Source organism: Monopterus albus, unplaced genomic scaffold, assembly GCF_001952655.1.
Source record: "Monopterus albus unplaced genomic scaffold, M_albus_1.0 scaffold6.1, whole genome shotgun sequence".
NCBI lineage: Eukaryota > Metazoa > Chordata > Actinopteri > Synbranchiformes > Synbranchidae > Monopterus > Monopterus albus.
The window spans coordinates 4,844,192-4,871,427 of record NW_018127886.1 but is presented as its reverse complement, the minus strand read 5'-3'; the positions used below and the strand labels follow the sequence as shown (position 1 = coordinate 4,871,427).

Here is a 27,236-nt window from a genome sequence, read left to right as displayed (position 1 = left end):
AAAGCTTGTGTTTATGTATGAATAAATAAAATAACATAATGTCACATTACTCTTCCAAATTGCCTACTTAAAGCATAAACATTCATCTCAAATATGTTTAATCTCATAGGCACTAGAGGTTATAATACTGATTGCACCATTTCTTTTACTTCACAACTTTGCTCGACCAATTAGCATACTGCAGACATCAGCTGGTCTTGCGTGTTTTAATGCTTTTATTGTTGAGCAGGAACCACATGTGCATAATTAACTCCTGTGAAACTCTCATTGACTGAGTGCAAAATAAAAGAAATATAAAAACTCAAGAAATTATTTATGGGAACTGACAAATCAGCTGTGTTTGGATCAACATGCTGTTTGTTTCATTTACTCGCGTATTAATATGAGGTATAAGACATTTCATTGTTGTTAAGTCTCACGCTATACCTCCAGACATCTCCTCATCCAGCTTTGTTCCTCAATCTAGTCAGGTGCTGCTGAGCTCAAGTCATTTCCATTAGCATGCATGATTATGTATCGGTGTCTATAATGAAGCCTCAAATAAGAGTGCACACCAGAAAACCGGTGAGGACGAAAATTACCTGAGAACTGTCTAGTTGAGCCCGTTTTGTTTCCCTTGTACATTCTAATCAGTAATAATCCCTTTTGTCATTTGCTTTCTTGACTTTACCCTCACTTTCACAGTGTGTTTTCTGGCAAAGGCTTGAATCACAAAATACATTCTCTGCATCACCATCTGTCTCCCAGCTTGTTCTCTTCCAGTTCAAATGATCCGCATCATGTCCAAACTGTTTTTTTTTTTTTATTTTACCACCAAGAAGTGATGATCCTATTATGATATGACACCGTCTTCTTGATCTTAAAAGCCGCAGTGGGTGTAATTAAAAAATTCTTAGAGCATCTTTACCAGGTGTAATGAACATCTGGTTGTTTAGGGGAAGAAAGCCATTTTCTCTACTATAATTATAAAAATTGTATAGGGTGCTTTGTGTGTGGCTGTGTGCTGCACAGATATGTTCACTCAAGTCCCGACTTAGTTTTGTGGTTGTAGTTTTCCCAGTTATGATGGATTATATTGTAAGAAAAGCTGCTTGCACACGTTTTGAGCATTTTTGATGAGGTTGTGATCAGACTAGGGATGTAAAGGTAAAAATCATGGTTCGTTCATTGGCGGTACAGGAAGTAGAAAAACGAGTCAAAATTGCTTGTCATTTATTATGAACTTTTGTAAACATCAAGTGTTCATAATTTTTAATGAAATTTTAAATCATACATAAAATATGTAAAATAAATACAATTAAAAAAATATAATACTGCTGCAAACTACTGCTAATAATTGCTCCAATAACCAGGGAAAGGCTGATTACAAGAAGAAGGAAGCAACGTTTGTACTCTGCTCATTTTTTTTTCCTTGCAGCAAAAATATTCACATTTTCATACCCATTCAGTTAAGTAAGCAAGTTTCATGTGTTGCCAGAAATATTCGCGATTACCAGTGAATAAACATATTAAGTGGTGGACCAGAGCGCAGTAAACAAATAAGACGCCTTATCTATTTGTCGTATTTCGCTGGGAAGCTGAAATGTTCTCAGAAAGGAGATCGTAATGATAAGGGAGGGTCTTTTAGATCTGACTCTTGTCTGCACTCTGGCTTGGCTAAGCTAGTCCAAAGTGCACTCCAGTCTACCACTTAATATGTTTGCAAGGGAATGCAAATTTATAAAAGAATGTTATGCACACAAAACAAGCCTACTGTTATCTACTCTTAAAGATTGCATTCAGTACAGATCTGCACTGTACTGATAATTTTGTACTGAAATGGTTCAGTACCAATACGTGTACCTTTACATCCCTACATCAGACTTTGTTTTCTTCCTCTGTCTTGTCCCCTCACCCCACAGGAGACAATTCCCTTCAACTCCCACTATTCCTAAAATCCCCTCATGGCAGATTCCTCTGAAGCCACCTTCAGCATCCGGCTCGCCGGCTGTTAACCACACCAACAGCAGCAGCGACATCTCCCCTGTGAGTAATGAGTCTGCCGGCTCCTCACCCATCAAAGATGGACACCACAGCCCACAGGATGCACTGGGAGGGCCTGATGGAGCTCATGGTATCAATCTAGATGTAGACACTGTGGGCCTCAGCGCAACCCTGCCACTGGATCTAAAGGACCAGGTCCGCATGGAAGTGCAGGGGGAGGAGAAAAAGGAGGAAGAGGAGGATGATGTCAGCCATGTTGAGGAGGAGGATCTAAGCATGCACGCAGAGGATCGGCGAGGTGGGGATGGACAGATTAATGAACAGGTGGACAAACTGAGGCGGCCAGAGGGTGCGAGCAATGAGAGTGAAGTGGATTAGACAGTGGAGAGCAGAAAAACACTCTCCAAACAGCACTTCTCATCTCTGCTGACAGCATCCTTTCATTCTGCTGCTCTGTGCCCGCTCTCATCCCGTTTGTTTGGTTTTTTTTCTAGATTTAAGTCCATCGCCACTGTCTTTTGCCACTTGTTTCTATATCATCTTAATCTTGAGCAAAATGAGGAGTAGGCGTGGGCGTGAGAAGAAGCAAAACTGACAAATATTGGAATATCTAGTTGACATATGGCTTACCTCAGTTTACTTTTCATCATGTAAGCAAAATGACTGCATGCCTAGCCAAGTGCCATGCTGTGACGTTTCTTTGAAATGAGAAATGACAGGCAATAGTCAAATCAGAATGACTTAAAAAGGCTGTATGCAGAAGTAACAGCGTGACTTACTGTTTTTAATTTTCATGATTTGATCAGATAATTCACAGTTTTGCCTTGGTGTGTTGCAATTATCCAGACCAAAGAGGCAGTGCTGCACAGAATCTCTCTGCTGCATAGTGCAGCTGTGGGTCAGGAGTCATATGTTGGTACTTCAGTCTCAAAGCTACCAGGAGCTTCCAGAGAAGCATCAGGACAATTTGTCTCCCTGTTGATGGCAATAGGAGAAGACAAGCTCTTCCAGGGCTGGAGCTTTTAGCCTCTTTTATGTGTCCTTTCGCATTGGTGTCAGTCTGTCAATAATTCACAAGGCCAGGAGGTTGGCATTTGGGTGAAATAAAAGCCCTGAAATTCGAGATTAGAACGTGATGACGGGCTTTGTTCCGTGCCGGTGTCAGAGTGCTCATACGCTCAAAGGAGAGGAAGATAAATGTTTTTTCCCCCCACTTTCCTTTTTCACTGAGGGCTGAATTGTGCATCTTTGTGTGTTTGTGCATGGCAGGCGAGAAAACCCAGACTGTCTGCTGAGCTGTGTCTGTGTCTCCAGCAGGGCAGCTGATTTGGTTTGTGAAGTATGTTAATAATCAAATGATCAACAAATAACAGATGTATTAGTTCATGCAGCTTGAAATGTCAAGCAGGCTAAAAGCGGAAATCTAATACAGAAAGCCCAGTTGCATTGTATTATTTTCTGTGACAAACCCTCTGGTCCAAATTACGTAGGGCCTCCTACAGTGAGTAATCTTTACAGAAAACGGCGCCAATATTTTGTAATTAAACTGCAGTAAGACGACGAGGGCTGCCACAGATGGAAGTTGCAGAACTTGTATCTTTTTTTTTTCACAGTGTGGAGGTGGATGGGGAAAGTTAAAAGAGAAAAAAAGCCCATGATTGAAAAAGAAAGTAATAAATGAATACTTGACTTATTGAATTACTCACTCTGTCTCCAGCTAACAAGAAGAGTCCATGAGTGAGAAGAAGGGATATCAGCTCTGCTGCCATTTCCACCTCCATCTCATGGTCTTCATAGGAACAGAGAAAAGGTAGAGGGTTGCTGAACCTTTGAGTCAGTCCTAATCTACAGATTGTTTTTAGTTGATCAGGTTTAGTAGAAATGAATTGGTATAGATGAGTAACGGTTAAAACAAGTTCAGAATCAAGAGATGTAATCTGTGCTTTTTAGCAATCTAGTGTCAGTCATTGGTCCTCTCTGTAACCTGCTGATCATCTGAATCCCACCAGTGTACATAAGTGTAATAAATTTTGCTGTGCAGTTTGGTTTCACTTTTTATCTGTGAATGAATGTGGTTGTGTATGTTCAGGTGCAGGGAGGGTTTCTGTAATATTATTCTGCAAATAAATCTTTATAGCTTTTTCTGTTTGACAAAAAATGTTTAGTAATATTACAATAAGTTTAGAAATGATAAAATCAGTTTCTGTTCCAGAAAAGAACCTTTTGTTTTGGGCCTTATACATCAGGAAATAACAGTAATGGAAATTCTCCCAAAAAAAAGTCTCTGAATAGCAGGTGATTCAAATATATAGGCCTTTGAATTGTTTAGGGTAAAGCTTCACACCTACTGTAATCTTTGTGGTTCCTGAGCTTTCTGGGTTTTACAGTACCTCTCCTAACCAGCTGTGATGCGTCCTTAAGACTGGGTACTGATGAGAATACTACAGTATTTTTGTATGTACTGTATGTGTAATCATAAATCACCCTTTATTGAATTTTCAGGAAGCATGACAGGGCAGGGACTTTCAGCCTTTTTTCAGTTTTCACTCTGTAAATGAGTAAGTGATACAGTTAATGTGTGAAGTTTTGTTTGTTTGTGGAGGTGGATCATCAGTACTTGTTTCCGTAGTGGGGCATCACCTTCTCAAAAAGGGTTTCCTCTTCCAATTTGAATGCATTCAAGATGTTAAAGACTATAATCAGTGGAATCAAAGTACCCTTCACTTTTTGCACACTTTGTGTTGTAGGTTTAATTTTAAATGGATAAAACAGCTGGTTTTGCCTGTGAAGTCTACCCAACATATGAAGCATGGTGGAAGCGGCATCACGCTGTGGGGTGCCTCTTAGCTGCAAAGACAAAGAGACTGGTCAGAATTGAGGGAAGAATGAATGGGGCTCTGATGTAAACCCCATGAAACATCTGTAGAGAAACCTGAAGGTGGCAGTTCGCAGACACTTTCCATCTAATCTGACGGAGCTTTAGAGGATCTGTCATGAAGACGGGGATAAACTCCCCAAATCCAGACATGCATAGCTTGTAGAGACTCGAGGCTGTAATCGCTGCCAAATGAGCTGCTAAAAAGCACTGAATCAAGGATTGTAAAGATTTTAAAGTTAGATTTTTAATAAAGTTGCCAAAAGTTTTAGAAATTATACTGATGTTTTGCTGAGTCATTGTGGATTATTGAGAGTAGACTGATGGAGGAAAAACTAATTTTATCCATTTAAAAATAAATCTACAACACAAAGGATGCAGAAAGTGAAGAGGTCTGAATATTTTCTAAAGCCAGAGTCTAGGCTACCATTTTTATACTTAAATTTATTTATTTTTTTTAATCCAACAGACTCTGAGACAAGGCAGAGAGACAGAAAAGAAAGGATAGGTAGTGTAGTTTAGAGACAAAAGGTAAGCTATGATTGTTCACAGTGATCTGATGTTACCAGGGTTTATTTTGTGGATCCTAAGCAAAAAGAGGGAACAGTCCCATTCAGTTGTTTGAAAATTACCCGATGAACTAACAACACTAGAAGTCTGTTGCCACACTAGATGCCCCGTGGGGCTCTAATGCTCACACCAAAACAAAGAACTGCTAAATATAGTAGATGCAGGATGTAGATTACATCGCTATGCTTCAATTCTTACCACTGATAAGTTGGTCTGAGGTGACACCAGTGAAAAGCCATGTTCCCCAGGTGTTGAGTTTCGTTTAGCATGTCGGTGTCAGTGTTGCTGTCAAATTTAAGACTAGTCTGTGCTGTTCTTTAGAGGTACAAAAGGCTTTTTACGCCTCTGTGTGCCAATAGCTCCATTCGGACCATTCTTCTTAATGCACTACATCAGGTATGCCTTAAGGGAATTTGTTTAAATTTGGCACAAACATCCGCTCAAGGATTAGATTTGGTGGTCAAAGGGCAAGGTCAGTGACCATGCATCTGTTTGATTTCTGTGAATTTAGCTGGTTAGCGGGGGCATACGACTGTGAAGCGGTAATTCTAGTTTCATATACAATATGCAGTAGAACTCCTAAAACCTGTAAGCAGGCTTTGTCAGACATTGTCAGTAGTTGTTGAGCAAATTTTCCCAGGAACAGAGTGTTGGACTAGTTGATACTTCCCTCTAGAAGTATACCTGACACATAGATTCATTTTGTTTTGTAGCAGAGTTTAAGAAACTATGTGAGCTGATGCACATTTCATACTGAGAATGTCAGCCCCAGTCATTTCTGGTGGATGTGGTTAGATTGCTGATGATTCTGCATTGATAGTACAACTTAAATCACACATTGCCACAGTTTATGACGAGGCAATTTTCTATAGTCTTAAAATACAAAGTCCTACCATACATCCTCATCCATAAGAAGAGCTGGGATGAAAAAGCCAGTATTTTTTTTTTTCCTCATATAGGGCATTCTGAATATTGCTGTGCATTATCAAGTGTATGATTTTAATTTATCAAGGTCTGAATGATCAATAGCATTTCGTGTATTGATGAGGTGTATAAACTTCTCTGAGGTTCGATACCACATCCCTTTGTAATCCATTAACCTCTCACTGGAGTTTAGGGCAACCTTAGATTTATAGGGACCCCCTGTAATAAATCCACTTGTGCATCATTTAGTGTCTTAGGGGATTTGCACTGCATTCCTGTTTAGAAAGCAGTCTCTATACTAACCTCATATTCTTATCTACATTTTAAGACTTTTGCTTACCTTTTCATAAACATTGTGCACATCGTACACACTTCTTGTGTGAAACTGGTGTATTCCAGTAGCAAGTAACCCGCACCTCTCACTGTAGAAATACAGCGAGGGATTGTTTGTCCAAAGCAACAGCTTGGTTTTGATACCATTTCGCTCCTTGGTTTAGAGCCTTAACCTCATCAACCTTGATGCTAAACAGAGAGCACTCAATAGAATAGTGTATTGATGCATTCTGAACTCCGTTGTTCACTGGAACTAAGCACTCAGCAGGTTAGAGGGCTGAGTGTCTCCTTGGATTAATACAAGGATTGTTAGCCCCATATCAGCCAGTCAGAGGGCTATCGTGGCTTTGTGTGCACCATATACATATCATCTCTACTCATTGAAGACTCCTGCTTGAGTCCTTGAAAGCTGATCCTGGTGCAGCTTTTGTTTTCTCATCACACTGATTTGGGGTCATTTACTGTACACCCCACATGGCTTCCAGGCATCTCTCCAAGGGGATGTGCCCTGCAGAAATTTGCATTGGAAAGGTCATGGAGAGGAAGCAGGAAGAGGAAGATGACATGCTTCTCATTCTGTGTCTTTGTGAGATAAGGTGCATGTTGCATGCAGCTCAGAGCAATCTAATTATGGCTGTACCCGACTAAGATTTTTGTCAGTTAACTGAAATTCTGCGGTTCAGTGTGACTATTCGACTGTTCACTCTGTGTGTGTGTGTGTGTGTGTGTGTGTGTACTGCCAGAAAATCAACTTGCATGATGAATTTCACTGATGATTTAGACCACATTAACATCGGTATTCAAATGTGAGGAATGATGGGGACATATTTCTGAGCATTTAGAAATCAATAAAAGCCAGCTGCATATGATACAAGATTTAAATTGCAACCTTTGAAATGTCTTAGTGAAATGCCTGACATTCTCAACAGTCTTCTCTGTACTTTGTATTTAATCAGTTAGCTAACAAAAGCATACAAAGTGTTGTTGTTGTGAGCATGTTAGCATTAAGTACAACCTCACAGCTGCTAGCATTGCTATCCACTCTTTATCTTGTTGAAAATATTGAGGGCTTCCAGTGGCCTAAGCGTTCTCTGACTTGTTTTTCTTCAGTAGTGTTTTCAGCAGTGAAAGTAAGGAAGCATGGGTCACCTCCAAAAGCTGTATGCGTCTCTCTCTAAAAGCAGCTCACCAGCTCTGAGCAGCCAATGAACACTGGCTCCTTCCTGGTGAAAATGAGAACATTTGACAAGCCAAGGTCACAAGGGGCTTTGCCTGTATAAGGCTTCAATTGCAGGGCCCAGTGAATACTGCAAAGTCATAAAGCACTTTGTCATCACTCGCTATACAAACTCTCAACAATCAAGTGGGATCACATTCCCTCCCTCCCGCTCTGTGTGGCCTGTGCCACTTGATTTTCTCCTGGCATTGTTTCAAATCCAAATGGAGTATGTGGATACTAGAAGGCTGTCATGTTGAAGGCTGTGGGGCCTCTTTTGAGCCTGAAGAAAGGATTTACTCACCTTATTGGCAGATGAAGGAAGGCACTGGTGAGGAGCAGTGAGGGAAAACACAGCAGGTTATATAAAAAAAAAAAAAACAGGGAGGTGATTTCTGACTGGTAGTATTTATGAATGGTGCAGTAATGAGCCATCAAGAGTGTGGTGGCCTTGAGACCATGAAGGGAGACAAGAAGTAGAAAAAATGAATGTGCTTGTCCTGTGCTGGTGGAGCGCAGCAACACCTTTGTGAGGAAATTGGATTATCCAAGAGAAGGCCTGTCAGCCCGCTGAGGGACCGCGGCTTCAGGCGGCGCAGGGGCAACAGGTGTGGAGCTCGCCAGCGTTTGTGCAAATTAGACTAATCACAGGACCTGACTGTGGAACACCTGAAGCAGGAGAGGGGTGGGAGGATGGGGGAGGGAGAAGTAAACAAAGGGGTATAGAGAGTCAGACCTCACGCTCTGTCAGTAGGACTGTTCTGTTTTGGACAGTATTCAGCTTAGAACTTACAGTATACAAAAACAAAACGACTCATGTCTGCTGCTAAACTACGAGCCTATAGACATAGTAGAGCTAAGTGCTTTGAGATAAATGGTAATGTTAACATGCTCACAATGACAGTGCTAACTAGGGATGCCCAATACTGTTACCAGTACCGCCCACTAGTACTTGCACTATTACTCGTAAAACTTGTCTGATACTATGCACTGATACATCTTAACGGCGACCTTATGTTAGCCTCACGCAGTTTGAGTAGCTCATTAGGCAATGGAAAAGAAATTTCAGCAGTTCAGGAATATTTTAAGGTACAATAAGTGACAGTGACTGCAAGTAAAGCTGACTGCGAGCTCTGCAAGCCCTGCATTGAAAATGTTAAGTAAAATTAAGTATTATAAATGTACTTAAAGTATTAAAAGTAGAAGTAGGCTGCCCAATGCAGGAAAATGTTATACATGTCCCATACTGTTATACTATTATATATTATATCTTTACATTAATAGCCTATCACTCGTGCATTGGTGTAAAAGCAGGACTTGACTGTTGTGGTTGGTTGAAGTGGAGCTCTTGAATTATTTTGTATCCAAGTGCAACTACTGATTATTCTTATTAGGAATTAATCTGCTGATTATTTTCTCTATTTTCCTGGATTCGCAAATGAAGTAATTTTTCTAATTTTTGCTCGGTTTTGGTCCAGTTTATCTCGGACGTAACACAACAGTACATGTAGCGTTTTAGTGCAAAGTAGTTAAAATTTAAACCATCAGCACAACTAGAGTTAGTTCAGGTATCAAAGCATAACTTGAAATTTCTTGTTTCACATACAACTCACTGTTATGTGTGTGAAGTATATAACACTGAATGTGATAAGATAGTGTGGCCTGAACATTGGTACTGTGTCAACATTACAGGGAAAGATATTCCTCTGTATAATTTGATGTAGTGATACTAAAAGTTATAAAGTAGTTAAATATTGCCCAGAATATATTTTAAAATCTTGTAGATTTATGTAGACAACGTTTCATTTTCAAAACCTTGAACCACAATATGCATATCGAGCTTTGAAATCACTTCTTTTCTAGGACCCTGGCTGCCCAGGGACCCAAACTGTCACCCACCATAAGTCACGTGTAAGAATTGATACATAAAGTAGGGTAGTCTGTGAAAAGAGGGGAGGGTACACATTCACCGACCTTGTCCTCCAACATTGGCATGGAGTCTCACAGCGAAATACAATCCACATTTGCTCTTAGTGAAGAGGAGAGCGAGAGAAAAAAAAAAGTAATCCCAAAATCCCTCTGTGGACACCCAATGTCTTGTTTTGGGGGGTCTGCGGGTCTCACAGAATTCTTTTGGTAACAGAAACCCATAGCGAATGATGGACATTCTCTATTAATAGCATCAGCAGAATCTCCCCAACCTTTGCTTCTTCCATGCTACAAATGTCACATTGCTGATGTATTCCATATTAAATTACCGTGTTTTAACTGAGCAAGGCTGTGCAGCGTCTGTTATCAACAACCATAATGTGGAAGATTAGCACACACATGATGCCCACCTGTTGCACAGCTCTGTTTTATGAAGGTCACAGCTGTGATACTGAAACCAGTCTTTTTAAAGGCTCTTATGATACTTATGGGGGTTGGGGGGGTGATATTCAAGAGTCATTTACTAGAAATAAATCAGACTGTAACACTTTAATTTTAAATGTATTGCAATAGTTCAGTGTAACCAAGCAATACAAAACTAACTCTAACTCTTAATCTTCTGCAGCCTGCTAAGTATTTTAATGACCTCTTTACAAAAAGAGACTCCACCACACACTCTCTCTCACATGCCACTGTTTTCATATTTCACTTCAACCCGTGCTATTTCAAGTTTACCCCTCTCCCTGCTACATGAGAGCAGTAATGGTGGTTTCTTTTTTTTAAAAAATTTTCCAAAAACCCCCCCCCCCACCACCACAACCCCAAAGATTAAGGTCAAAAGAAACATAATTGTTATAAAGTGAGGCCACGTATATGTAGTTGGACTAAAGTGACTAAAGCCTATTTCTAGGCCAGTCTCAGAGTAGGACGTTAATAATTAACCACTGCTCACTAGATTACCACGTCTTTGGGTAATCATTCACTATCTGTAGTTATATTTTAACTTCGATGTTAAAGGTTGTCTCTCTAAAATGCAAATTTTGTGCAGAGCAAATAGTTAACAAGACTATTTGAAAACAGTCTGAGATTTATCAGTTATTTCTTACATTTATGAATGAGGGGAAATTATGCACAACAATGTTCATGCATGCATAGCTGAAAAAGAAACTAATGAAGATTATTCACTAAATAGTGAGTACACTGATATAATGGGCTAAATAAAAATATTGGAATACATTAATACTCTGTACATTCGCTGCAGGTTATCAGTTAGGAAGTGAATTAAGATTAAGGCCTTTAGTTTAACTGTATAATATTCCACAAGACATGACTGCAATTTTATCCAAAATAGCAAATGTTCCATGACTTTTTATTTACAATTGCTTTATTTTAGTCACTGTACTGCTCTCTGAGGCAGTGATTGCTGCAGCACTGGCCATGTATACTTTTTTTTTATTTTGTATTTTGCTCATGTGGCTCAGAATAAGAGGAATTTATTAAGGCAGGTTCATACAGGAATGAGTTCAGCATATGCACAGCCAGTACATACTAAGTTTCTTGTCTGTGCAAGTAAACCATTTAGAGCCACTTCAGGAGAAAATCACCATTTTCTGCCACAGAAATTAGTGTTAAAAGGTTTTTAGAGTATTAACATAAGAATGAGTCATGCAGCACTGGTGCCAGACTGCAGCAGTTTTACAGTTCTGTCAAACACTGTCCGTTGCGTGTTCCAGCCATCATCGCAGAGCAGAAACATCATGTAGGACCATTTCAGCTTATTGTCAGCCAATATGCCAGGCTTTTTGCCTGAAAGAAAACGATCCCGTTCCCCTCGGACTCACGTCAAATTAAGCAAATTTACAGCTTAGCACTTAAGAACTTCTCTGTTTGCCAAGAAAGCAACAGCAGCAGGCCTCTCTTGCCAGTTAGCAGTGCTGCGCTGTGGCGGTTGAAGTGGAATGAGAATTACTCTGGCTTCTGAGGCAGTGCTGGGCCATTAGGAGTTTCTTTTTTGCTCCAAGCTCTTGTTTTTTTGGCTAAGACTTAAAAATGGGGAAACACTCCCGCTCAACCATGGAGACCTCTGGTCCAGTTCTGAAGCAAACTATTTAAAGGGCCAAATGGCTACGAGCCAACTCGCATTAACCGTTTTAGGCACTTGTCCCTGTTTGCTGTCTGTGACTAGTTGTATGTTCTGCTGGCAAAATTATGTTTAACTCTGGGGATGACTAATCTGTAGCAATGGGCAAATGACGCAAAGTAAAACAAATAGAACAGAGTGTTTGGTATTTCTTGGTAAACATTTATGTAACAGGGTTGGCAGGAAGCTCATTTCTCACGAGCTGTTTGAAGGGCCTCATTGCTGATCTTTCCACAGGATTCTGTTTGTGTTTATAAGATGACAAGTGCGTGTTTACCAAATAACATCTCCCATGTAACATTACCACCCTCCCATTTGTGTGTGTGTGTGTGTGTGTGTGTGTGTGTTTGTGTGTGCGCGCGCATGTTCACTTCAAACAGACCTCACAGAAATACATGGTCTGTGTTTGCTCCCAGCTCAGCGCAGTATCCATGTTTAATTTTGTTAATGATAGCAGCATCTTTACTTGTGGCCAAAGATGTGAATGCACTGATTTTTCATTGAAATGCATCAGGAGTTAAGTATCTGAAGCATTGTCTCATCTTCTATTCAAATGTGTTGAAAAGGTGAATTTTATTTATTTTATATTTTTTGCTTTTGTTTTTTTTTCCTTCTTCTTAGAAAACTACATATAAAGGTCAAACACATGCGTGTCTAGATCAGCTGTAGCCTGGCCCTCAACAGCTTTATGCATATGATAAAATCAGAGTTCCATATTGATTCGTGGAATTTAGCTTCTCGTTAGCTGTGATGAGCATTGCATCCGGTTAAGCTGAGGTGATCTTGAGCTTAATTTTTGCCCCTCAACAAACCCTGACTTGTCTGCAGAGATGAAAAACAGAAAATTATGAAGCTTTTTCAGAGAAAAAGGAGAAATAATGACGTGGCTCAGCACAGCGGTAGTTTTGGGACGATTTGCTCGACTTCTTTTCTGTGTGAACTGGAAAGAGTTGGATCCAGTTTTTCAGGTTTTTGAAGTAATAACCACACTGCCGTTGTTTGTTTTCACTAACTGAATGTTCCAGCAAAACTGTGAGAAGAATACTTTATCTTTATGTCCCAACAGAAAAGATGTAGATTTCTAGATACACCCCCTACGCCCTCTGATGAGTGTTTACACGCAGGTGTTTCACAGGAGAATGTCTAACCTGCTGAGCAGATGTAGGCCTGTGCTGCATGCAAGATAGGATCTGTAAAAGATAATTATATATTTGTTAATGCATGAAATCGTGGAAGAAGAGGAAGTCGATACTTCTCTGACCAGCGGCTGCTGTGTTGAAAAGCTTAACACCAACCCAGTTCTCTTTGTGTGGTTGGATTTAAATGAGGAAAATATCAAATGGATGGAAGTCGTTTATTTTTGCAGATCTTTGCAGACCAGCTTCAGTGTTTGATGTCTGAAATGATCTCATATTACAAACCAGACTTTCCCGAGGGCTGTTTTAATAGCGATTCTTCTGTAGACATGGAAATTCTTGTTACGTTTGTTACTGTTAAAGGTTTCTTTTCCCCTAAGTTTTACTCTTGAATGCAACATTAACCATGTTGTTGAAGCACACAAAGCCTTATTGTAGTAACTGCTTTGTTTTTTTGTATAGTAAACATATGTAGCAAAACAGGGCACCTTGCCTGAAGCTCAGTGTCTGTTAACAGACGTGAGATTGCTGTGTACATCGCATTTTGGTCTCCAATCACAGATGCTAAGACTATCACACCCCCCCAGTTACGCACGTTCAAGAGGAACAGCAGCATATCTAAACAGAGCCACATAAGGCAAAGCCGCATGTTCCTATGGCCCTGCATCCAATAAGGTCTTGTTAATAGTAAATTGGATGAGTGTGTGTCCAATTCTCCATTTCCTCAGAGGTGTCTCAGCTGCAACAGCTGCTACCAGTGGTAAAGCAACTCTTTTCACACAGCCCCCCTCTCTGCCGTGTGACTGTGGTCTTTCCAAAATAAGCCCATACACATGCAAAAATAGATAAATGAACATCTATTGCAAAGGGCACCAGATTTAAAGAGAGGTCTAACTGGGGCAGAGTACTGAAAGAGACCTGGGAAACATCTCATCCAAAAATGTGAACTATAAATGGGCCAGTGAAGCAGTAAAATGAGTGGTGCAGGCATTTCATATACGCACGATACATGATATACTGTGTACCTATGCAACTGCCTATCGACAACAAGCTACTCAGATGACAAAGATATGATACTGTACAAGGGCAGGTTATTCATATTATGCAAATGGACTTTCTACTTGTGGCCAGAGCCACATTGATGCAGTGTTGAGCTGGGCAGCTTCAAGATTTAGTTATTAAAAAAAAAAAAAAGCTTTGTCATATTTGTCAGGTTTTACTGTCTAAATCAGCCTGTCTTAATTATAATAAGCTCCACAGTTCTCATTACCAACAAGTAGATAGATGCCATGTTCTTTATATTGATACTGATATTTATGAAGCAGCCTCCGCAACCAGTTCAATTCATTGGTATGGGAAGGATGTGAGGTCACTCACTTTTGACCTTTGACCAACAACATCTAATCAGTTCACCCTTGAGTACAAGTGGACACTTGTGCCAAATTTGAAGAAATTCCCTCACAGTATTACCGAGCTATCGTGTACATGAGAATGGGCTGGATGGATGTAAGGACAGATGGACAGCCAACCCAAAAATATAATGCTTCCAGCCATGGTTGTCTCCAACGTGGAGGCATCGAGACTATTTATAGCAGTATTTTTGAATGCATGCTTGATTCAATATGTTTTTTTACATTAAAAAACTTTTAATTTGGATCCCTTAAACCAGCATACAGTAGAGTTTGATATTTATGATAAATCAAGTGAACATGGGACAGTATGTGGTGTCTCTCCAATATACAACCCCCATCTGTGACACTGCTGCCTACAGTGCTTCTGTTGTTATTCCAGCTTCTCTATCTTGTATTGCCAAAGTATGGTCCCTAAATCAGCGCTGCCTGCCACCTAGCAAAGGTTATAAGAAGTGTAGAAGGACCTCTCATCGGTTAAAGGCCATGACGCGTGTGAGCTTCTGTCAGGGCTTGTCTTCCTGGCGTGGCCCACACCTTTTGAACTAGTGGAACCCTGTTGGCGGCTTTTTGCCATGTTGAATCAGCGTCGGACCTAGTCGGTGAGAGAGACCACTCTGATTGGCTGTTCAGCTTAGCGAATCATTGCATGAGAAGAGAACAGTTCCGGAAAGCCCCTTCAGCCTGTTGCTGTAGTATCCACGATTTCACACTTTTAGTGCAGTTTTACCTTGCTTTTTGCCTCTGCGGCCTCCTTCCTTCCTCCACCACCAAAAGACCAAGGGCAGAGATCGGCAGTGTCATTTGCAACTTCTTATCAGTCATATTCTCAATTAGAATCGGGTACTGTATAAATGGCAGCTGTGTTAAACAACAGCTGCTTTGTTTACAGCTTGTACAGAGTGCCGTAGTAGTGAGTCCTAAAACCCAGAACCGAGGAGGCATTTTTGCCCTTTCGGTCGCCTTACCCTCAAGTCATTGGGATTTTTGAATGGATTTTTGTTTTTTGTTTTTTTTTTTTCTCTCACGCAAGCACAGAACATCAGCTGTTGACTGCAATCTGTGCGGTGCGTTTAAAGTGCCACTTTTTCAACTTAACTGGCCCAGGCAAAGGAAATTTTACAATTGGCCTTCGTCACTGCTAGTTCTTTCATTTCAGCTTGGCATGTCTCTGTCCTAAAAGTCAGAAGCAGTGCCTACCGGAGTGGGACAAAGAGCGAGAACCAGAGTTAACATCGGTTAAGCTTTTTTTGAGATTGAGAGTGTTAAAAGCAACCAGTTGACTCAAATGGTACACAGTACTGGCGTGTCTACATTTTACTCTTTGACGTACCAAGAGTTTTTCTTGTGTACTAGCACTTCTCACAAGTTGCTGGTAGCCCTTTGTGCCCTCTCTGTGGGCTTGTTTGAAGTGAAGTGTGTCACGGCTGAAAAGTGGACGAGAGCAGGCTGTAGCAGCAGGGGGGTGTGACAAAAGCTGCAGTCAAGGTGGACAGTTTAGGAGTCTTTGCAGTAAGCTATTTTCTGTTTTCAGAGAAAGAATGAGGCCATTCTGTTTTAATTTGAGCAATGTCAATATGGAGGCAACATTTATAGCCTGAAGTAGCATTGAAAGCTTGTTCCCTTCAGGTTGGTAGAGAGTTCCTGCCTCAAGTGGAGGAGTTCAAGTATCTTGGGGTCTTGTTCACGAGTGAGGCAAGGATGGAACGGGAGACTGACAGGCGGATCGGTGCAGCTTCTGCAGTAATGCGGTCGATGTACCGGTCCGTCGTGGTGAAGAAGGAGCTGAGCTGTAAGGCGAAGCTCTCGATTTACTGGTCAATCTACGTTCCGACTCTCACCTATGGTCATGAACTTTGGGTCATGACCGAAAGGGCAAGATCCCGGATACAGGCAGCCGAAATGAGCTTTCTCCGCAGGGAGGCCGGGCACACCCTTAGAGATAGGGTGAGGAGCTCGGTCACCCGGGAGGAGCTCAGAGTAGAACCGCTGCTCCTCCACATCGAGAGGAGCCAGCTGAGGTGGCTCGGGCATCTGTTTCGGATGCCTCCTGGGCGCCTTCCTAGGAAGGTGTTCCAGGCATGTCCCACCGGGAGGAGGCCCCGGGGAAGACCCAGGACACGCTGGAGGGACTATCTGTTTCGGATGCCTCCTGGGCTGGAGGAAGTGTCTGGAGAGAGGGAGGTCTGGGCATCTTTGCTGAGACTGCTGCCCCCATGACCCGGTCCCGGATAAGCGGAGGAAAATGGATGGATGGATGGAAGTAGCATTGATCTAATTACAATTTCTTAGCAAGTATGAGGGATTTATGAATCAGGGATCTCTGGTATTAATCACTACTAATGAGGTGTTTTTATTGTATGATTTTATGATGCTAACTCAGTTCTGGATTTTAGGACTCACTAAAATGACACTATATTGAATTAATGTGATTTTAATATGGGAGTAGTTCAAGCTTTGTGTAACATTAGTGTTTAATATCACATTAGCAGTAACCATGGTGTTCTATTTCATCACCAATGCTAACTTTGGACTAGAGGCTGCATTTTCTACAGGTTTTCAGAACTAGGCATTCATAGTTTACGTCTTTGCTAGGAAACAGGATGTGATGGGAAGGGCAAAAAGCAGTCTCAGACCCTCTAGCGGTTGAGTAGCTTTAATGTTGACGTGAACTGTTTTTAAAAATCAAATACAGTAACTGTGATACGACATTAGCCTCTATTTTGCTAGTTGTATGAAAATTAGAGTTTTTCATAGAAGCTTTCATTGGCCTTTCTAAAAAGCTGAAACATTCTGGGGCTGTCTTATATTGTAAGCTAATTGTGCTTCTACTTGTTTTTAACAAGTAAAAACTTGTTTATTTTACAAAGATACGGTAACACTTTTCTATTTGCATTCAGCATCTACAGATCAAATGAGACTTTGTCATTGAATGCTAGCAAAAATTTTAAATTAGGGATAAATCATTTTTTTGCTTGAACAATTTATCCTACAAAAAAATGTTTGTCAAGAAGTATCAGCAAAACTCAGGGAAGACTAGGCAGCTTAAACTAGTGTCTGGAGACAGTTTTGGCAGATAAATGTGGATGAAACTGAACAGTGATGTAGCCATCACAGCTCCCTGAAGCATCTCTGTCTCAGGCTGCAACACAGTGCACTATACAGTAGAGGCTCTGTTATGTTGGCATCTTTATGCTGTACAGTACATATGTCCAAACAGATGCTTGACTGACGTTACGGATCTGTTCCTTATGTAGTGGTAAGGAGAAAAGACATACATACACTCATTATTGCCCTTTTCTGCTGGCTTCATGTTTATAGCTTTGTATAAGATGGAAATGTAATCATGTGTATACAGTAGCCAAACCTGCATATTTTAGTAATTTTCACACACGTAGCTGAATGTAAAATAATTATTAAATTAATTAGGTATTGAATTTACCATTGCAGTGCACATCTTCATGTCTCAACACTTCCTTTAAAAATAGTTATACATTTAAATGTATCCTTTGTGTGTTGTATATAGACCAATATTTTCCTCATGCATCTCATATTTATTCATTATAAAACCGATACTGTAAAATATGCGTGTCATGTTTATGATAGAATCACTTTATTTGGCCAAGTATGTTACACACACACAAGGAATTTGTTTTCGGTACCAAACTGAGGCAGCCATCTATTTTCACCGATGGCTCCAACCATTGAGGGCAACTTTGGGGTTCAATGTTTTGCCCAAACACACTTTGACATGTGGACTGCAGGCACTATGATTGGAACCTCCCACCCTCCAGTTGGGAGATGACCGCTCTACCCCCAGTACCACAGTCCAACCACAGTACCTATTTCTCTAGCTACTATTTGACTAATAAATCTAAAGCATGTTTGCATATTTTTTCCCCATACACTAATATGTTCTACTGTTTCATTGCTGATTGTGTCATTTGTAAATTTCTCTGTGCATCCTTTTACTTTTTGTTGTTCCAGGGAGTGACTGGCCTCACAGGCTTCAGATCACTGTCTGGCTTCATTGCCGCCACATTTTTCTCTGAGCTTTTCCAGCTCTCCCTCTATTACTGCAGAATTCAGGAAGCAGCAGGCGGTGAGTCTAGTGTGAGCAAATCTCCATAAATCCTTCCACAGTGGCGACCCTCTTCAGTCTCCACTGTACAATATCTGTCTTCATCTAAGAGTGCACAGGCTCAGCCACCTGCTTTTTCTCTGTTCACCCCCTCCCTCTGCGCTTTGTGAACTTAATAAAAGCTGCCATTAAGCAGCGCTTCATCTGTTTGGGGCCTAATCTGCCTTATAGGCATCATGTGACCACATATGCAGTGCACACCTGTCGTATGTGTTCCCAGCTCTGACTGTTGCCTCTGCACACTGCTCACGCTCTCACTCAACCTGTTCCTGGCACATCAACGGACCATGTCAGTGAGGGCCAGCACGCATGTATACCACACACTGCTGGCACTTGCCCCTGTACACATCTAAGAGCTGTTTTGTGAAAAAGTATAAAGTATGTATCATTCAAAAACACCGACACTGAAAACAGGCCTAAAGTCGTTCAGTATGATTTTATTTCACTGAGTAAAAAGCTCAATCTTTGCATAAGACATGCAGAAACAGAAGAAAAGCATAAATATAGCACAATGAAGATGAACATCACTGTATCCAAGTGGGGAAAAAAGCAATATGACTAGAATGAGTAGTAGTGCTGAAGGTGACAAATTCAACTAGTTTTTTTTGTTTTAAGTTGCTTTATTGTTTACTTTTCATATAAAATGTCATGAATCTAGCCAAATTGAACACTAACGGGAGATGGCTTTTAGTCCAAAAAGTGCAGTATATTTTACAAAGTTTAAAATGTTGCTGTATTAACTATACACTGCAGTAAGCGGGCAGCTTTCGTATTACATTTCTCCAGGAGTGGAAAGACTTCTCACTTTATTTCCTCACCTCTTGTTTATACCATCCTTTTTACTTTGTTAATTAAAACAGTAAAATGATCTGTCGTTTCAGCAGTGGCCTGTGCAGGATTTGGAGGTCGTTTCCATCTGGTTTTTGTGTAATATAATTTTCATGTTTATTCTTTTTTTTTCAGGCAGATTATATACAGGATGCCAGCTGGCTGACAGATGGTGATGCCTTTACCCGTGCTTTTTCTATTTTTTTTTTATTAAAAAACATCACAAGTAAGAGAAAGAGGAAGGACAGGAACAGCTGTAGATGAGGGGACAGAACCAGCACACTAGCCACTGGGTGACAGGAGGAAATGGGAGGAGAAGCCAGCACATGGCTCAAGGCAAAAAAAAAAAAAAAAGTGCCCTGTTAACACTGAACAAGACACAGAGAGCCAACTCGTTAGCAGTAGCAGGCCTCTAAATCTCCCTAATGGTCCTCAGCTCTGATCTTGTTCTTGCACCAGAACGTCAAGCGTGAACGGGCAACCCCAACAACAAATATTGTTGATTCCTCTACCTGCATCAATGCAGATTATTTTAAATTTCTTTTCTTTTGTTTTATCCAAATTCTGTGACCAAAAAAGTGTCCCAGTTGGATTTATAGCGGAACAAAGCAGGGAAAAGATGCGCGAGGTCATGAAATATGAATCGAAGCTCTGAGCAGCTGGGACAGAGCCACAGATCTGAGTTCTTACAGTCGCAGCCTGTCTGTCTCTCTCAGAGGGAGACACACACACACACACACACACACACACACACACACACACACACACACACACTTCAGTAGTGTCACCTACAGACAGAAAAAGAGACAGAGAGATGCTGTGACCTTTTGCCATGCTGTCGTCCAGCAGCACCTTTCCCCTCTACACATGACCCAAATTGTCCTCAGTCTGAAAGCAATATCAAGCACTACATGTGCACTGTTATAATAATTATAATTCCTTTACTTTCAATTTTTTACAAATCATACTATTTTACACAAACACACAAACTAAATTCAAGTGCACAATGTCTCCCAGCACCTAGTTATCTCAGCAAACGATGAGAAAACAAAATTGTAGCAACGCCTCTGCTTTGCAGCAGAATCCCAGGAGACCGTTCAATCTGTGAACAAGGCATGCCCACAGCAAAGTAAATATAAACCAAGGATTTCAATTAATGAAGAAAAACAGCATGCACACAGAAAAATTGTAGCTTGAGCTTCTGACAGAGTTTGGAAAAAGAAAAAAAATATATATAACAAAATCTTGCCAATGGTATAGTATGAACAACTTTTCTCAAAAATCTGGGCTAATTTAAAAAAAGGTCACGCACACAAGCAAACTATGATGAGGTTATCTGAATTTTTAACTTTTTATTATTCACTTCTGCTTTTTATGGTTTTCTTTTTAAAGGAAGCTGTTCATCAAAGAGCATTTTGTTCAGATATAGTTATTTTTTTACAGAAGAAAATACTGTACAACCTTTTTTTCACCTCAAAACAATAGCTGCAGGAATATCATCTACACACATTATTATTCCCTATATTATGATCACTTATTTCCAATGCCAAGCTCGGGAGATAATCCATGATCAGTGTGTCCACTCCTTGGTTGTACATGTTCTCTCAGTGTAAACCAGAGGGTGGCTTTGTCAGATTTATAATTTAGTACTACAGTAAGTGAGCACTGCCATGAACGTCTTAAGAATTAATTGAAATCACAGTCCATATTAGTGTTTCTTCTCAGGGCGCCCCTTTTCTGGTGCACCTATTTCCTTTTTTCTTTTCAAACTGTCCAATCACAGAAGCAAAATAAAACCCAGTCTTTAAATAAATCACAGAACAACAGTTCTTTGTCACACTAACATCTATTTGTGCATTAAAGCAAAAGTGAACTAAAACATCTTTAAAACAAATTCCCTGTTAAAAGATATCTTTTTTTTTCCAGACAGTAAAAATTAACCTAAAAAGTGCAATAACACCCTAAAAATTTCTCATTGGAAGGTCACATAAATATTAAATAAAAACTGTTACAACAGGAGCTCAACCACAGCCATAGTGAATGGAAAACAAACAAACAAACAAAAAAAACAAAACGTTGAGACATTTTCGGTCTGTACATTTTCAACATACAACACGCTCCCTGACATTTTCTCTGCCATCCCCTTCGCTGCATCTGAGTGACCCACCATTTCCTCTGGTCAGTTTAAACCCCCAACCCCCGACTCGCCGGCCATTCATCACGACCTCGCCTGCTGACAGATCGATATGCTTCTGATTAACAACACAACAAAATGACATTGTAATGCAAAGATGCAAATGGTAACAAAAATATTTTTAAATATGCTTATGAGTTATCTATCATCAACGTATTCGTCATGGTCAGCTAATATAAAAGTGCACTAGCCATAGACAAACTTGATTCCTCCACAGGGGGGGTAAAAGTACGAGGGCTGAGCTTGGTTTTGGTGCTAGTTGAACCGCTGGATGCCCGACTGCAGCTGAGACTGACCAAACAGTTACTGGTCAATTCCACATGTCATTGAGAACAAAGAGAAACAGCTGAGAGAGATGAGCTCAAGCAAAAGGTAACTCACGTTCTCTCAGTGTCTAATAATAATAATTAATAATTAATAATAATAATAATATTAATACAGAAAAAAGATCAAATGTTTGAACACATCCTGTTTCCCCTTAGTGATTCACATCCCTTTTTCTAGGTATCCACGTCGCCTGCATCACCAATTTCCTTTTGTATATAACTGTTCACACACACACACACACACACACACACACACGCACACGCTTACATATATAGTTATAGAGATTTGTTTTTGTTTTTCTAACATTTTTTTCCACACACAAAAAGTGAAAAAAATAAAAATAAATTAAAGTCAAACATGCACGCACACAAAAAGACTGATGTGTAGTAAAATGCTTTACATTGCTGCCCCACGTGTAAAACAGGGCCTAATTCTGTCTCCGTTCATATTTTTTTAATGCATAATTGAATTCATAATGTTGGTCATCTTGTAAACATCATAATAAATCATTTTGGGCCATCATTTTCTCCACACTGTTGTTGTTTTGTTGTCATCTGAAGTCTCTAAAGAAGATAAATGAGGCCACTTTCATTTCTGTTTGTTCATAGTACACAGGGTTTTTAGTTCCTAGTCACTGTTAGGCTCTTTTTTTTCTCATGGGTCAGCATCTTGCTTTTCCAGTGGGGAAGTATCAGTGTGGTTAACGGAAGCATCAAAACTCTCCGGTTCTGCCATTGAATCATCATTTGAGTCAGTGTTCAGATCCTCCTCTGCCTCCTCTTCTTCCTCCTCTTCCTCCTCATCTGCTTGCACCTCCTCCTCTGCAGACAGCTCATCTTCAGCTTCTCCAGATGTTCCTGTGGTGTCGTCCTGAGTTGCCGGCAGACTTAGTGGGGGTGTGGGGCTGTGGCCAGATCGTGCTGCATCATGGTGAATCTTCTTACTGAGGTCCAGTGAGTCACTGAGACCCAGACCGGCTGCATTCTTCAGGAAAAACAGGGAGCCGCTGGTGTCAGTACCCAGGTTAAGGGAGCTGTCGAGGCTGATGGAGGACGGTGGGTATGGGTGGGTATAGTCAGACCCGATCCCGCCTGTTGAGTAGAGCATGGAAGGAGCACTGCTGTTAATGTTGTGGGACAACCCGTGGAAGCCACCGGGTGAGGAAGTAGAAAGACCCATGGAGGCTGGAGGAACCGCTGACACACCTCCTCCCAGGTGGTGTGCTCCTTCTTGTTTGGGCGACACCGATGATAGCTCACCCCGCTCCTGCTTCTCATGCTTTCTCTTGTGGGAGTCCATCTGGGACATGCCCACCACTGTGTGCTTACACTCAGGGAAGGTGCAGTGGAAGTGCGAGCACTTGAGCTTATATTTGCAGTCAGGAACCTCACAATCAGCACTGGAGCTGAACTGGCAGAAGCCAGCGGCACTGATCACGTCTTGCTTACCGTGGTGCTTGCGGTGGGCTGTCACCTTGGTGCTGTCGGTGCAACGGAAGCCACAGCGCAGACAGTGGAAGTGGGTGCTGTTTCCTGAAAACTGACAGTCAGGGAAGTTGCAGCTGAGGGAGGATTTGAAGCGCTTGAAGTCATCCAGGACCAGGTTGTCCACACGGTCGTGGTGCTGAGCATGTTTATACATGTGGGTGCGGCCACAGAACTTGTAGCCGCAGTTCTCACGTGTGCAGTGGTAGTGGGTCACCTTCAGAGAAAACTGGCAGCCTGAGTCCTTGCAGTTCTCGTAGAGGTCGTAGCGCCGGAAGCCCTCCAGCATCATCCCCTCATCCAACATCTTCCGTGATGATGCAGTCTTGCGGCGCTTCCCGTATGGTGACATGTCCTCAATGATCCAGAAGCGTTTCTTTGCACCGGTGGCTGTGGGAATGGAGATAGTGTTGCCTGAAAGAAAGGGGAGGAAGAACATTAAAGAACAATCAGCTGGTTCACAAAGTAAAACCCACAAACTTCAAGTAAATTACACTGCAAGACTGGCCTGGTTAAAACTCTAATGTGCAACCTTACTCAACCAGAAGTGGTTCACAGCTGAGTAAGCACAGAGAGCCACAAATGTTTTATTCCTATTTCCCAGAATGATTAAAGGAGGGGGAAAATGGTAGACTGACTTTGGAACATGACACTTTTACAGGGTGTCTCCAGCCTCCAAATAGAGCTGGAGCTTTGGGTCTTAACCGATCCTCTTATCTCCATGTTGTTTTATGAGGGCCACCCACCTTTTGCAACACCCCAGGGTCACTGCTAATGATGTGATCACTGTTCTGCAAGACAGGAAGCAGTGGGCCTCGATAAAACTCGAGGAGTGATTAAAATAAGGGGCTGCTGATGCAGCCTTGTTAATGGAAGCTAAACAAGGCCCAGGCTTCACACTACAGGTGCCAAATTTACTGCTGTATCTCTAAATCTTAGTAACACTAAAAGTGAAAGCTCACACAAAGGTGTAAGTGAAGCAATTATACACATTTGTTCTGTTACTGTACCTAGGCAATAAGCATGCACTTCTCATCATTTCTACATAAATGTTTTCTTTTTGCATGCTGGAAAGCCCCTTTTACTTTCTCGTCTTTCCACAACAATACTGCAGAGAAAGGCTGGATCACACAGTTAAATGCTGCACAGGACTCAATAGAGAGTGACAGCTGCAGTGTTGGTTTGCGCCGGGGATAAGTACCTGCAGCATCCTGCACTATAGGGACGTCATTTTTAACTGGAGACGGAGTGGCAATGATGGGGCTGAAAGCTGGTGTGTTGGTTGGCATGACAACACTCCGAGTGGCTCCCAGAGAGGCGCTGAGCAGAGAGTATGACAGACAGGATGGAGAGAGGAGGTATGGGAGTGAGGGGAGAGGAGGTCGGAGGAGAGCGGGAGAAAGGGATGGGGCCTGGCACTGGAGGCCAGGCTGAGGAGCAGAGGGGGGAGGAGGAGGTGGTGGAAGTGGTGGTGGTGGTGGTGGAGGAGGAGGGGGGGAAGAAGGAGGTGCATTTTGGGTAGCGCTAGTGTCAGCAAGGGTGGTAGGAGCAGAAGTGGTGGCGGGGTAGCCTTGTCCTGGAGAGACAGGTTGACCATAGAGGGTGAAGGACAGACAAGAGGGGAAACACCACACGGACAGGTCCACACAAACAAGGGCCAAATTGCACACACACACACACACACACACACACACACACACACACACACAGGGATGGGAGGTAAAAAGGGAAAGATAAAAGATAAGAGAATGATACAAAATGAGGCCCATTCAAGACAAGTAACCCAAACACCAGCCAAAACAACAATGATGAGAGTAGTGGGTAATATTGGCAACACATGGAGAAATGTGAAAATCACAGGCAGGCTCAGATTTAGAAAAAAAGCAGAGAAGAACCCATTTATTTAGTAGGTTTGCAGAAAATGTGACTGATGCTCCTTTCCTTTCTCCCACAGTTCAACCCAGTAAAAGTGCTAAAGTAGACATAAAGCCACAGGGATGATCTCTGGCCAAAAGAAAATGTAATAAGCTACATAAGTGCAATAACTCAGACCACTGATGTACAAAATGGATGTTTTATGAAGATGACCAGGTATACTGCAAAAGATCTAACCCATAAATCAAAACATAAGAATACAGCGTTGTCATCAACCTCATATAACATGACAGATGTGTCACTGTGTTGATTTAAGTTAAACTACAATATCATGAAAAGCCTGACTGAAGAATGCATCCAATGATAAGTTGCTGGTAGGAGTAGAAACTTGTTTTGCACTCTTCACCTTTTAGACAACACTAGATCAGAGCTCTGCATGCCACCACTGGGACAACAGCCACTTCTCTTTCTCACCTGCTGGAGAGCTGTCATTGCCTACAGGTGTGCTGGTGCAGCTGCGGTCCTGGTTGGAGGACTCAGAGGACAGGCCCAAAGGGCTGCCTCCTGCCCCCATGTAGTCCATGTAATCATCAGTCTCATCCATGATGGCGGAGGAGAAGCCGGAGGCGATACCAGGCTGGGACGCTGGGGGCCCGGAGAGCAGGCCAGAGACATGCTGCATTTCATCTGCCCTCTGACCGAGTGGCATCACCTGGAAAACAATAGCACCTTCAATCTAAAGGGATATTTGAAACAAACATCATAGGGTTTAACAATTAATGCAGGTGTTGGCTTCTGACATATAACAAAGAGCCTTGAATTTCTGTCATTATGTGAAGGCTTCAAAATGGAAAAAGAACAAACAGAACTAGAAAATCCACGTTTAAATCTACACATGGTACAGGAGGTAGTGCTGAGTTTGGAAAACAGAACTACACTCTGTGAAAAATGTCATCAAAAGAATGATGAGCGATTCGACAATGACTAATGATGAGTCAAGCTTAAATCATTCATTCATTTATTTTCTACCGCTTAGTCCCTGAACGGGGTCACGGGGGGGGTGCCAAATCCCGGCCAGCAATCGGGCGAAGGCGGGGGTACACCCTGGACAGGTCGCCAAGCCATCGCAGGGCTAACACATAGATGAACAACCACACACACGCACTCCTACGGGCAATTTAGAGACACCAATCAACCTAAGCTGCATGTCTTTTGGACTGTGGGAGGAAGCCGGAGTACCCGGAGAGAACCCACGCAAGCACGGGGAGAACATTCAAACTCCACACAGAAAGGTCCCGGGTGGGGCCCGAACCCAGAACCTTCTCGCTGTGAGGCAACAGTGCTAACCACTGCATAAAAAGTGAAAATCTGATTTTAAAAAATTTGTTTCAGCAAACACTCTTTAGTTAAGTAGCTCATTTATATTTGCTTCTCATTTTTGCTTGTTGGAAGAGACCCTGCTCTTATCTTCTTCTTGCAGCATAAAGCATAACAACTGTACTGTAGGTGTTTGAGGAAACAAAATTTATGTGAAAAGATAATTTATCACTTACAAAATTGTAGGTGTTTTTGATGAAAGCTGGCAAAAAACACCACTTATGAGCTTTTATAAGAGAAAAAGAATATAATGATTACAATGTATAAATACATACAGGAGCAAAAAAAATTCAAAAAATCCCTTCCCTAATTAATCTGTCAGTCAAAGGGTGTGTAAGGTACTTGGCTTTGTTGGAATGAATTCTGAACACCTGTTTTCATTCACAGCCCATATTTTCTCATAATTACCCTTTTCAAAATGGTACGCGTCATATGCCACAGTTTGTGTATTTCTACCTGGGATGGGACTCTGTCAAAGTTCTTCCCCAGCATCCG

General features: G+C 41.5%; 2 protein-coding genes across 2 annotated transcripts in view; one reads left to right on the top strand and one right to left on the bottom strand.

Moving 5' to 3' along the window:
* Nucleotides 1–4,030, top strand: part of pex14 (peroxisomal biogenesis factor 14) — a 51,408-nt gene extending 47,378 nt beyond the window's left edge. The window contains exon 9 of the mRNA XM_020617152.1: nt 1,902–4,030. Within this exon, the coding sequence (XP_020472808.1) occupies nt 1,902–2,361 (460 nt within the window). The 3' untranslated portion in view covers nt 2,362–4,030. The remainder of the gene's footprint in view (nt 1–1,901) is intronic.
* An 18,274-nt stretch (nt 4,031–22,304) lies between these two features.
* Nucleotides 22,305–27,236, bottom strand: part of casz1 (castor zinc finger 1) — a 78,129-nt gene continuing 73,197 nt past the window's right edge. Inside the window, 3 exon segments of the mRNA XM_020615554.1 lie at nt 22,305–23,903; nt 25,839–26,076; nt 27,198–27,235. Coding sequence (XP_020471210.1) covers nt 22,660–23,903; nt 25,839–26,076; nt 27,198–27,235 — 1,520 coding nt within the window. The 3' untranslated portion in view covers nt 22,305–22,659.